General features: G+C 40.0%; 1 protein-coding gene across 3 annotated transcripts in view; it reads right to left on the bottom strand.

The window, feature by feature from the left end:
• Positions 1-13,636, bottom strand: part of TMEM245 (transmembrane protein 245) — an 80,710-nt gene that overhangs the window by 62,517 nt on the left and 4,557 nt on the right. For all 3 annotated transcript variants that reach the window (XM_070459333.1, XM_070459334.1, XM_020892395.2), the window contains exons 2-3: positions 9,198-9,315; positions 7,579-7,680 (exon numbers count right to left, since the gene is read on the bottom strand). In XM_070459333.1, the coding sequence (XP_070315434.1) occupies positions 7,579-7,680; positions 9,198-9,315 (220 nt within the window). The remainder of the gene's footprint in view (positions 1-7,578; positions 7,681-9,197; positions 9,316-13,636) is intronic.

Below are 13,636 nucleotides of genomic sequence, written 5' to 3'. Positions count from 1 at the left end.
GGGGGAAATGGATGGAGATTACCAAAGTGCTTTTCAGACTGTCAAACAGAAATTTTTAACACAAACTGATTGCACCAGAGACCAGAGAGAGGTCTTAGATTCTTGGGTGCCCACAAGAGATTTCTTGGGCTCCACTTAAGAGCAAAGGTTGGGAACACCTAATGACTAATGGCCTGGGACAGCACAATAAAGGGAGAAACGCTTCCAGTCAAAACTCGAAGAATTCTCTCAGAAGACTAAAGACTAATCCTGGGTCCTCAATTACTACACCTTCCTTTTCACAAGTGAAAAAGATGAAGTGCTGACTCATCTGACAGACTGAGAAGTCCCTTGATCGTTAGGTAGCTCCAAAATGACAAGATCATTTTACAGTTCCTCAAATACTGGCTTTTAGTTAAGCTGAAAGATCCCACCCCATTTTGGCATTTGTACATCGGTATATACCTCTCAACTCCCACTAAGCATTCAGCCGCCTTCCCAAGTGGGTCAGTGGTAAAGAATCCGTCTGCCAATGCAGGAGATGCAGGTTTGAGCCCTGGGTAGGGAAGATTCCCCTGGAGAAGGGAATGGCAACCCACTCCAGTATTCTTGCCTGGGAAATCCCATGGACAGAGGAGCTTGGCGGGCCACAGTCCACGGGGTCACAAAGAGTTGTACCTGATTCAGCACCTAAACAACAACAACAAGCATTCATTCACCAAACAGGTGACTAGGCTATGTTCTGGGATGAGAGACTAGGACTGCAGTCTCAAGCTCAGCCCCATACTAAACTATCAGTTATGATTCAGCATGTTAAGAGCTAAGGTAGATGGAAATGTAGAATATTTGGGGGAGCACCACGGAGAGAAACCTAACCCCCGCTTGGGAGGTCAAGGAAGAGTTTCCAAAGGGACTATCTGACAAGAATGGTAAAAGGTGCCACCTTTGAAATCCATCTACATAAGTTAGCCAGACAAAGATGACAGAACAAGTTTATCTTGTGGAGAAATGAAGAAGCTGGTCTCTTAGAGGACAGAGGTAGAAAAGTTTTCCGGGAAGACAAAAAAAAAACCAAGTGTAAAGACACAAAGGCAAGACCAAGCAGAGCGTATTGTTCAGAGAACTCTAAGAAGTCTAATGAGGATGAAACCCAGGGTCCAATGATAAGAGTGGAGAGACAGGAGGAGGCAGGAGGAGAATGGGAGCAGAGGAGGGAAGGGCTCATGCTGACTATGCACAGAGGCGGGACAGCCCAGTGACTGGAATCGCAGATAAGGAAACAAGACTGTTCAGGTTCCAATCTCAGGTCTACTCCTTACTTGTCAGGTGACAACAGGCAGGATACTTAAGATCTCGGTGTCTGAGTCTCTTCAAGTGTCAAATGCAGCCTATATAAATTCCTAGCTCATGTAAGAATTAACTGAAACAATTCATGCTTAGAACAAAAATGCTTAGAGCAACGCCTGGTAGGCAGGACTTAACAGAAATTGGCTCAATAAAGGATACTATCGTCACCATCATCCGTATCAAAACTGTTGGCTTTAACAGGATAAACTACAAGCAAAGCCACCAACACTCCTATAGTATTTGCCTGTACCTCTCATCCCCTTCCTGCTTTATATTACAGCCATTTCCCTAAGTCTCATCCTTACATTTTTAGATCTCCACACCGAGCTGTACAAAACATCTTACATACAATTGGCACTAAAAAGCCTGAGGAAAAGTTAAGACCAACAGATTAAATCCTCACAACTATGGCTTAAAAACTCTTTCTTCAAGTTGCTGATGTCACTAAAATACACAATAAATATTTAATAAATCTTAGCTAAGTTAATGAAAACAATGCAGTATCATTTTAGTTAATACACAAATGACTCTGCAAAGTTTCAGAATGCCTAAAACTTCATAAAGGAAAAAAGAATAGCACACAGAGAAAATCAACAGATTTGAAAGTTATGGATGTAAGATTTGGCAACTGCTCTTAATCATCAAATAGATATGTACTTTAATGACTTTTGTCTAGTAATATCCTTCTGCACTTCAAAACCCCCAAGGGTTTGAGCACAGAATTGATAAACTAGACAAGAATGCCAGGACTGAGAATCTAGGCAGTCATGATACTGGGAAAAAAGCCCCAGCTAAAAATAGGCACACAGATGGAGGGAACATAATCTTGAGACCCAAGAACTATAAACAAAGAAAGGAAACAGCATCCAAGGTTTCAAGTGTCAATCCACCCAGGGGCTGGGTCAGTATTAACTGGAGGCCCAAAGGGCAGGAACCCACACAAATCTAAATAAGCAGGCCACCCACATTAGCAGCCTAGCATCAGAAGAAAGAAACTCATAGTCTGGCATATAAGAAAAACATCACATGTTCAGATATCTGTAGATAGGCTAAATCGACAATGGGCAGAATAACTGCTTTTTTTAATAATAGAGGGAAATATATTTGGAAGCCAGTCTAAATAAGGAGAAACTTGATCTAATTTGTTCTCTTTCACAGGGCTAGCTGAAGTTTCTGGGAATACCTCCAAAGATGCTTACTGGAAGGAGGCCCTTTATATCAAGTAAACTCTTCCCAGCATGTAAACGAAGCTCCCCTTGAAGACGGCTTCTGTTTCCACCACAAGTGTGGAAAATACATCTCCTCCTCAATGGCTTCTAGTACCACTTCACTGTAATAAGGGCCTGGATATGGACCACTAAGAGTATCTCCAGGTCTATGCAACTGAATTGAGGAAGGACAAATAAGCAGTAAGAAAATTTAGTTTGCTCTTTTTCTTTTGCCAATTTGGGCTTAACTGGACAAAACTTGTTTCTTCATATCACATGCTATACCAAACAAGGCGACAAGGAAGGCTTCCTTATCAAGATTATTTCTGGTCACTCATAAACAATGAGCAATTCCAGGAGGAACAGGCCCAGGAGTAACTGCCTGTATATCTCATCCTGGGCGTCCAAGCATTAAAGATACATCTTATGCTTATCTGCCTAGCTGCTGAAGAAGCACTTCTCATATTCATAGTAAATGGCCAACTTTCTTCATCTGTAAACAAGTATGGTGGTGGTGGTTTAGTCACTAAGTCATGTCTGACTCTTGCGACCCCATGAACTGTAGCCAGGCTACAGTTCCAGGCTCCTCTGTCCACGGGATTCTCCAGGCAAGAATACTGGAGTGGGTTGCCATTTCCTTCTCCAGTAAAACAAGCATATTTTTTAAAAAATGTATTTATTTACTTATTTGGCCGCATCAGGTCTTAGTTGCAGCCCGCAGGATCTTTGCTGGATCATGAGGGAGCTTTTCTTTGGGCTCACAGGCTCTACTTGCAGAGCATGGGCTTAGGTACCCCACAGGATGTAGGATCTTAGTTCCGTGACCAGTGATTGAACTCGCATCCCCTGCATTACAAGGCAGATTCTTAACCACTGGACCACCAGGGAAATCCCACAAATATAATACTAATAATACTAATCACACTGGAGTACTAAGAAAATTAAAAGAAATGACAGGTTTTAAGAGCCTAACAGGGCCTCATCCACGGGAAACAATACCGCTCATGCTCCTCTTTTCTCCCAGGCCCAGGGAATACACCAACGCTGGATTCCAGGCTTCTGCCAAGTAAGACTTCAGAGACCCCAGAGGCAGAGAAGCTAGTTGCTTTACTTGTGGTGAGCCACCGGGGCCAACATGAAGACTAAAGAAGGGACAACTACTGCTGGGGGAGAGAGAGGTAAGCACTGCTATCAGCCGATACGTTTTCAGGTTGGCTGATGACTGTCAAAGGTGAAAGGAAAGAACACTGGGATTGGTGAGAGCCAAGGAACTGGCTTCAAATTTTAGCTCCAGGGGTTACCTGTCGGACTATGGGCAAGTCAGTTAACCTATTTTTAAATGTCTTCACCCGAAAAAATGTAGATACTTCTTTTGTAAGGTTGGGGAGGGGGGTTGTTTTGTTTGTGGATTAAAAAAGATAGTACACTGGAAAGTATGATAGACACTTTACATTTTTTCCCTACGCTATCCTGGGGTTCCAAGAGATATCAAGTAAGCACCCCCAAGGTCTAAGAAAAAAAGCATTGAGTAGGGCCCCTGGGTTCAGAAAGAACCACTGAAACTAACCCAGAAATGATCCATAAGAAAAGTTTTCTGGATCTGTTCAGTTCAGTCGCTCAGTCGAGTCCAACTCTTTGCAACCCCATGAATCGCAGCACGCCAGGTCTCCCTGTCCATCACCAACTCCCGGAGTCTACCCAAACCCATGTCCATCGAGTCGGTGATGCCATCCAACCATCTCATCCTCTGTCATCCCCTTCTCCTCCTGCCCCCAATCCTTCCCAGCATCAGGGTCTTTCCCAATGAATCAACTCTCTTCATGAGGTGGCCAAAGTATTGGAGTTTCCAACATTAGTCCTTCCAATGAACACCCAGGACCGATCTCCTTTAGGATGGACTGGTTAGATCTTCTTGCAGTACAAGGGACTCTCAAGAATCTTCTCCAACACCACAGTTCAAAAGCATCAATTCTTCAGCATTCAGCTTTCTTCACCATCCAACTCTCACATCCATACATGAGCACCGGAAAAACCATAGCCTTGACTAGATGGACCTCTGTGGACAAAGTAATGTCTCTGCTTTTTAATATGCTGTCTAGGTTGGTCATAACTTTCCTTCCAAGGAGTAAGCGTCTTTTAATTTCATGGCTGCAGTCACCATCTGCAGTGATTTTGGAGTCCCCAAAAATAAAGTCTGACACTGTTTCCACTGGGCCCTAAACAAATTCATGCTTTGAAGTCTGGTGACATCTAAAGGATTAATTCTGTGAATCCAGAGAACCACAGGTTGTAAAGCAGCACGAGGTTCAGAGCTCAGAAGACACAGAGAAAAACGCTTACACAGGGGAAGAGGATACAAGAGCAAGCCCTACAACGGGACAGCAGGAGGAACAGAGGCACACGCAGGCAGTACCCTGAGGCACCCCGCGCCTCACTACATCACAGTGACACCTACAGGAGGGACGGGCTATGAAACAGGGAAAGGTCCCAACATGGCCTGAGCTCTGATGCCTAAAAATACACGGTTCCAGGGGCAAGAGGGAAAAAATATACAGAAATTAAATTTTAAAACAAGTTAGACAAACTGTATTTTATGATAAGGATTATCTACACTAGAAGTCCATAAAAGGATTCTAAATCAAGAATAACCTATCCTTGATTAGGCTGGAATGAGTGAACAAAAGAAGGAAAACCGACATTTCCAAATCTGCTCTCAACATTTTTCTGCGTCTGTGATTTCCTTTCTTGTAACAGGCTAGGATACAAATACCAGAAATCTGGTTTGTGTACTGGCACACAACTACCTAGGTTTATGGGGGAGAATAATAATCACAGAAATAGTCTATTTTCCCAAGCTCAAAACTTGGGTCTTAGAAACCCTGTGCTCACAGCTCCCGAGGCTGCCATCACCAGCTGACTAGAATTTACACCCAAGAAAGAAACCTATCTGAAACCCTTGGTTAGACCTACCTTATTCATATAATTGCAATGAAATACTTACTTAGCCCTGGAGTAAAGCAGTCAAAGGGACAAAACTGTACTCAAAATAGTAAAAACAGAACTATCATATGATCCAGCAATTTCACTTTAGGGTATATATCTAAAGAAAATAAGAACGCTAACTCGAAAAGACATGCACCCCCATGTTCACTGCGGCATTATTTAGAAGAGCCATGATACAGAAATAACTTGAGGGTCCACTAATGAAAAGAAAGACAGAAAATGTGATACACACACACACAGAGGAATATTATTCAGCTATAAAAAAGAATGAAATCTTGTTATTTGCAATACCATGGATGAACCTTGAGGGCACTATGCTAAGTGAAATGAGTTAGAGAAAAACAAACACTGTGTAACCTCACTTATATGTGGAATCTGAAGACAGCAAGCTCATAGATACAGAGAACAGACTGGTGGCTGCCAGAACTGGAGGTAGGGGGTGGGAAAAATGAGTGACGGGAGTCAAAAGGTACCAGCTTCCACGTATGAAATAAATGAGTCACAGAGATATAATGTGCAGTACAGTGACTACTGTTAATCTTAACTAACTAAAGTTAATCCACCTTTACTGGAGATTTGAAGTTGCTAAGAGAGTAGGTCTTAAAAGTCCTCAACACAAAAAAAAATTTTGGTAACTACGTAAGGTGACATGTTAACTAGATTCAGTGTGGTGATATACACAAACATGGAACCATTGTTGTATACCTAAAACTAATATAATGATACATGTCAAATATGTCTCAACTGAAAAAAAAAAAAATGCCAGAAGGAAAAAAAAAAAAGGAAAAAACTGTCACGGGGTTGAGCAGAGCTGCCTGAATCACTACTAGGGGAAAGGAGAAAAAAGGAGACTAAACTGACCAGAGGAACAAGTGGAAACCACCAAACTTTCTACAGTAGTTGCCAAAACAGGAAGTTTACTTTAACAGATAATCACAGGAAGACAGGTTGAAAAAAGAAAACTTAGACAGCAAGATATAAAATAAAATAGAATCTTTCCTATTTCCCACTGTCACAGAGGTAAGTAAAATTTCTTTGTTTCAGGCAGTTATTATAAAATTCTAAACAAATATTTATGAACAAAAGATGTTTTACAATTGTCAGACATTATTCAACTATCAAATAAAATAATAAAGGGTGATTTAATTTTAAAAACTTCGATAAAGTAACTGCTCAAATACACCAAAGTGACACAAATAGCCCTGTGATTAGTATCTTTAACAAACTAGTCTAGATAAAGGTCACTTGCAACCAGGGTATCTCAAAAATAATCTTTAAAACAAGATGGTATATTCAACATTGCAGTGGGAGTTGTAGCCAGAGCAATGAGGCCAAGATAAGAATAAAAGGCGTCCAAATTCGAAAAGAAGTAAAACTATGCAGAGAAACGACCTTACGTGTGCAAAATCCTAAAGAAGTCACAAACACTATTCAAGCTAATAAACAGATTCAGCGAAGTTGCAGGATACAAGATCTACAGGGACTGTAAATATTCATAACCTTGGATCTGGCATTGGTTTGTTAGATAGAACACAACATGTGGAAATTAAATGACATGTTTCTGGTTTACCAATGTATCAAAGAATAAATCAGACAGTATCTTAATTCAAAGAAAATGAAAATACAACACATCAAAACTTACGGGATACAAAAGCACTTCGGAGACGGCAGTTTACAGCAAAAAAAAAAAAAACCTCAAATAAACAGCCCAACTTTATGGCTAGCTGCTTAATGGCACAGGGCTTCCCTGTGGGGCGATGAAAACGAACGAGAAGGAAGTAATGGCTACACAGCACTGTGATTGTACTAAATGCCACTTTAAAACGGTTAACTTTTATGCTACATGAATTAAACCTCAATTAAAAATGCAAAAAGAGGGGCTGGGACATGGATTAACTATCTAAAATATTTTAAACAAATTTATTTTCTGTTCGGAATACACCACCGAAATAAAGCAGTTCATCACAGCATGTTTTTAAAATAAAGTTACTCTCCCAAATACTTCTTAAGAATAATATTAACAGTATGGCCTATTTCTTACCAGAAGACTCTTTTCCATTCTGTTTTTCATAGAGGGTGCCCACAGACATCAGGAAAACAATAACCAGGAATACTGGAATTCTCCATGAGCCAGCCAAGGATGCTGCAAATCATTAAGAATCAACATGTTTAGTGAAATAAAAACCTAGCACTTGCCTTTAAAGACTCAGTTTAGTAGACTGACAGAAGAATTTGGCAAAATATGTGAATAAGAAAATAGTTTCACAGGGGAAAAAAAAATTTTTTTAAGGCCACCAGACAGCTGAAACCTCAGTTCAGGGCTCCTCTCAGGAAATGCAGCCCCGCTCTAAAGAATGAGGATGTGCCAGTCTACCTTTAAGGGGCATGTTTCCTGAGGAATCAAGTCCATTCTAAAGCACACTCAGGGTTTAGGACCATCAAGCCCCACATCTAACCCCAGAAGGACCTGCATCAGGCACAGAACCTTAAGTCATGGTGTCTGACTTGCACTCCTGAAAATAGCTGGGTGTGAATTCTACCTCTCAAGAAAGAGTGGAATGGCCCACAGGAGCATGGCAAAAAGCTTTAATGCAACCTAACAGGTGGCCAAGGATCAAAAGCCATTTGCACTTCCCCGAGCTGGTCTAGGGCTTTAGGAACATACCTGCCAGTCTCCCTCCTCTACCTTCCCCAGCTCAAAATGAACCCCAACAGATATCAGGGGATCTTGTCGGGAAATTCCTTTAGCATTCCAAGTCAGCAAGCTAGAAAGTTATGCTTTGTTCCTTATCAGATTCTGAGCAAAGACATACTTCCAATCAACTCTAGTTTTCTTCCTAACAATAAGCAGTTCTAAAAACTACTTCTAATAGGCTATCTACGACTCTAGGTTACTGAATTTTGTTTTTAAATTAGAACTTGATGTTTCCATCAAGTTTTAAAGATAAATTTAAAGACTGATTTAAAGATAAATCAGTCCCTGAAAAATCACTCTACAACATCCTAGCAGCCTCTCAGCTAACAGTGAAGAGTCTTAAATAACAGGGAAACTCATTACTTTGAACAGCTCTGACACTGATCATCCTTTACGTTAAACAGAGTCCTGTCTCTCTGAAGCTACTCCTTGCTCTGACACTTGCCCCAAATGGTCAGAGAGATCTGTTTAAACCACTCTTTCACAGAATCCTTCAAATACGTGAAACAGGTTTCCATATTTGATATCGTTCCGTCTCCACCTCTCCCCTCCCCTGTAGCCGGGTGCTCTGCTCTTATGGAGAGTAAACATCTTTGGTTCCCTTAATAGTTCCTCTCACATGATTTTGAGCACCTCTTGTCATTTTTACTGCTTATCTATATCTTCCTTAAGTAAGACACTCAGAAACAGCCAGGATAGTCCACGTGTGTTCTACTTTTTAAGATATATCAATATTTATTCTCAAAAGAACTTTTTGAAAATGGACATTCCATATAATTAAAAGTAGATATCTTAAAGTATAACATTTTCATTCAAGATTAATGACTGTTTAAGCCAGAACATTTTCAAATGACTAAAGAATTTTAAATACAACACGTAAAACTTCAAAACATTCGCTTTGATTCACATGGTCAGCCGCTGCTGACCTTAAGCTAGACTTTCTTAGGAAAAAAAAATAGACCCACCTAAATGAAAAAGCAATATAATCCAGACAGGAATTGACATTGCTCTCAAGTAGCGTTCAGTGCTTGCATTCCACTTGAATGAAACAGCCAACACATAGCCAACTACCAAGGTCCAGATCTTAAATAAATGAAATACAGACACAGCTGTAAAACATATACATGTGAAATAAACATACAATTATACAAAACTTGCAAGCCTCTACATAGAGCCTCTACATAGCCTCTACATGAGAGCTGTGGGAACAATGTGGATGACGGCTGGTGGTGCTAACAGAAGAGGGCATAGGTTCTTTTCCTCTTCCTTGATAAATTAAGTTTTGAAATAAACAGGTTTGTTTAATGTTATTATTAAAATCCCATGCAGTGATACTAAATATCTTTAACAAAAAATACATAAGTACAGTTTCATTTAAGTTCAAAAGCTACAACATGCATAAAGATACTTAAGATACTCAATTTTTAAGCCATGGATTTAAATTAAGAGCTTCACCTTGTGGCATTCTTAAAAGTTTTCTCTATAGATTAATATTTACAAAAGAAAAGAAGAAACAAGTGGGAATCCCCGTGACAGTCCAGTGGTTAGACCTCCACACTTCCACCCCTGGAAGGGAACGGCGGTAGGAGGGCTGGGTTCGATCCCTGGTTGGGGAACAAAGGTCCTGAGAGCCTCACACAATGGCCAAAAAAGAGAGAGAGAAAGAAAGGAAGCTTTCGAAAAAGCAGCAGGTTAAAAGATTCAATTACAACCTATGAAAATATGGTCGTTACCACTAAAAGAACTTTTTGAAAGCTAAAAAGAAGGCAGGCAGCTGAAGTGTGACCCTGCTGAAATAACCTAGGTAACAGATGGTTAAAACCTAGTCCAGAGTTACACACAGTTGAGGAAGTATAGCTGAAAAAAATATTACCAGAGGAAAAAACAGGAAGACGTGAGAACAGAACAGGTGAACCAGAGCCCCCTCCTGTTTTTGCCTACACTAAAACTAAATGACTCTAAGTACTCACAAACCATCAACGCAGCTGACACAGAAACTCTCAAATAACCTCGTATTTTAATAGAACACACACAAAAGATGGAAAGAATACATAAGCTATAACAAACGCGAGCACCAACATTTTATTAAAATAACCTAAACCTTGAAAAAAATATAGACAAACTAAAACAAACAAAAAAGGACTTTAGGCTGTAACCCAGAGAATGAAGAAAAATGAACTGATGTGGTTACTACAAAAGACAGAAAAAAACTACCTACTTTATTTTGATCATCTCTGTCAAAATACACTTCAGGTCTAAAATATGTTTATAGCTTCAGACTTGAGAATTCAGTTTTGGGACCTTATTAAATAATGATAAGCCCTGAAAAAGGGTAAAATGTAAAGAACCTCGTCATAGTCTAATTTAGGACCTTGAAAAATTAATAACCTAAAGTTTCAATAACTGGGACGTGGTTAACTCTGAATGATTCACTCAATAAAATGTTATGCAATCATTAAAGCAGGCTTTTTTAAATAAAGACTATATAACTTAGAATATTCCTAAGATATTATTAAGGAAAAAGCAAAATACAATAAACACATAGGACAGGATTATATCTATTTCATGGTGGGGGGAAGGAAATGTACTAATAAGTTGTATTTAGGGGATAAGATTTTGCTTTTCCTTTTTTGGTAATTTCCCAGTTGTCTTTAACAAGCACTAATTCTTTTATAACGAAAAGGACATTAAAATATTCTTCTTCAAGCAACTAGTAAGATGAAATATTAAAGAGATCTAAAATCCCAGATGTATGAGCACATGGGAAGTGAGTCTACAGCTGCCTCAAAAAAGTTCAAGCTTGTAGGACCACACAGATTTAACCCTGGGAATTTAGAGAATTTTGAGATAGGCTGGTAGAGCTCATAACAAAATCTGTGTGTAACAACAATACACTTATATAGCACTTACCATGGGCTAGGCCTTGCTCTATATTAACACATTATATACATGAACTCACTTAACCCATATAATCCCAGGAAATAAGTACCGCTATCATTCTCATTTTAGAGATGAAAGAAACTGAGACTTCAAAGAAGTTACTTGCCCTAGGTAACACACCTAAAAAGTGAGTCAAGATTAGAACCTGGGGATCTGGGTCCAGAATCTACTTTCTTAACAATAAGGAGAGAAAAGGGTAGTTCCAGAAAAATAAAGAGGAAAAGCTGCTCCAATATTCACAAGGGAAAATAAAAACAGTTGATTTTGATGACTACAAATTGCTGAAATTTTCTTTAAAAATGATCCTCAGAAAAAATAAAAAATAAATTTTAAAAAATAAATAAATAAAAATTATCCTCGGCAAATGGATAGTCTTCAGAGGTATGTGACACAAGCATAACCAGCCCTGTTTTTCAAACATGCACTCAGCAATTTAGATGAAAGACTAGAAGGTGTATTAGCTGAACTTGCAGATTACACAAAGTTGGGAATAGTGAATATAAATGATTCAAAAAGATGTTCTGAAACTAGAACAATGGGCTAACCAAGTAAGATTAAATTTAATAGAGAGGAATGCAAAGTTTTGCTCAGCTATATAAATATTCAGCTATATAAATACAGAATGGGAAGAGAATAGCTCATCAGAAGTATAACTGGTGTGAATGCCTATTAATAAAAGTACATTAGGGAAAGTGTTTCAGTGACTTGCACTATCAAACCACCTGGGCAATAAAATTCAGAGTGCAAAAAGAAATGGAAATTACAATATAGGAGATACAGACACAGGTGCAGGGTGGGGGGGAATTGTTCAGCTTAGGAAAGAGAAGGAAACAAGATTCAACAGCTATCTTCCAATAGCTGGGGAAATGTCATCTGAGAGAGGCAACAGACAATTTTCTATAGTTCTGAGAGCAGAAATCACAGGTGGAAATTAGGAAGCAACATATTTCAGCTTAATATGATGAATTTTTCTAATAAACTGATTCGAGAGCAGAAGAAGGGGGCAACAGAGATTGAGATGGTCAGATGGCATCATCGACTCCATGGACATGAGTTTGAGCAAGCTCCGGGAGACGGTGAAGGACAGGGAAGCCTGGTGTGCTGCAGTCCACGGGGCTGCAAAGAGTTGGACACAACTGAGCGACGGAACAACAACAAATCTAAAAAGGAAATAAGCTACTGTCACTAGAAGTTTGAGCAAAAGCTGATGGGGAAGACCAAGTAGGAGAATGTGCCCTCAGTGAGAAGCTGAACCAGAGGATCACAGAGGACGTGCTTTCAGATTTTAAGCCTATGATACTTTTCAACCAGACTCTAACAAGTTTTTGTTTCTTAGCTATATTCCTAAGGAATTAGTATCACTTGCACAGCAAGGAAAAAAATGAGAGATCGCATACTTCAAATTTTTTAAAGGAAACTCAAGAGTCGGACACGACTGAAGCGACTTAACACGCATGCATGCATGATTAAATCATAGCCCTAATCAGATCACTGTTTCAGATACTTCAATCTCCTTTAAAACCATTTTATTATAATTTGCAAACTCTGTTCTCCTCATGATGTGGCAACTTAGAGTCAAGAATATTTTATAATCAAAGTCTTTACATGAGAAAGAACCTAAGCACTGGAAAACTTTCCTCCTTACTGTTGCCAGGCAAGCAAAACACACCTAGAAGTGGAATGGAGTAGGCCTGGCCGGCTGGCTAATCTACAATCCCAAAGAGCCTTGCTGGCAGTACTACCAAACTCTTAGGATCTGTAAAACCAAATATCCAGGAACCCTGCATGCGTGCTAAGCCACTTCAATCATGTTCAACCCTGTGCAACCCCAAGGACTGTAGCCCACCAGGCTGCTCTGTCCATTCCAGTATTCTCCATGCAAGAATACTGAAATAGGTTGCCACGTCCTCCTCCAGGGGATCTTCCCAACCCAGGGATCGAACCCAGGTCTCCTGCATTGCAGGCGGATTCTTTACCAGCTGAGCCACAAGGGAAGCCCTAAGCCACTTCAATCGTGCTCAATTCTGTGCGACCCCGTGGACTGTAGCCCACCAGGCTGCTCTGTCCATTCCAGTATTCTCCATGCAAGAATACTGGAATAGGTTGCCACGTCCTCCTCCAGGGGATCTTCCCAACCCGCAGATCAAACCCATGTCTCTTGTGTCTCCTGCATTGGCAGACGGGCTCTTTACTACTAACACCACCTAGGAATTCCCTGATCAGGTTCTTCAAGCTCTCTAAAATTAGGATGATAATTAGACATCATTCAAGATAAGCCAACACTTCACACAACTAGGGTTGAGTAGCCCAGAGATGGATTCTGGTTTGTTCAAAGTCACAAGGCAAGCTACTGACAGAGTCCAGTTTAGAATTTACACTCCTATCTTTCAGCCACTGTTCTTTCCACTTTATACTTCTTTATGAAGTAAATGGAAACAATGCAATCAGAGGCCATGGAGAAAAC

This window comes from Odocoileus virginianus, chromosome 31 (genome assembly GCF_023699985.2).
Source record: "Odocoileus virginianus isolate 20LAN1187 ecotype Illinois chromosome 31, Ovbor_1.2, whole genome shotgun sequence".
NCBI lineage: Eukaryota > Metazoa > Chordata > Mammalia > Artiodactyla > Cervidae > Odocoileus > Odocoileus virginianus.
This window is presented reverse-complemented; position numbering and strand designations above follow the sequence as displayed.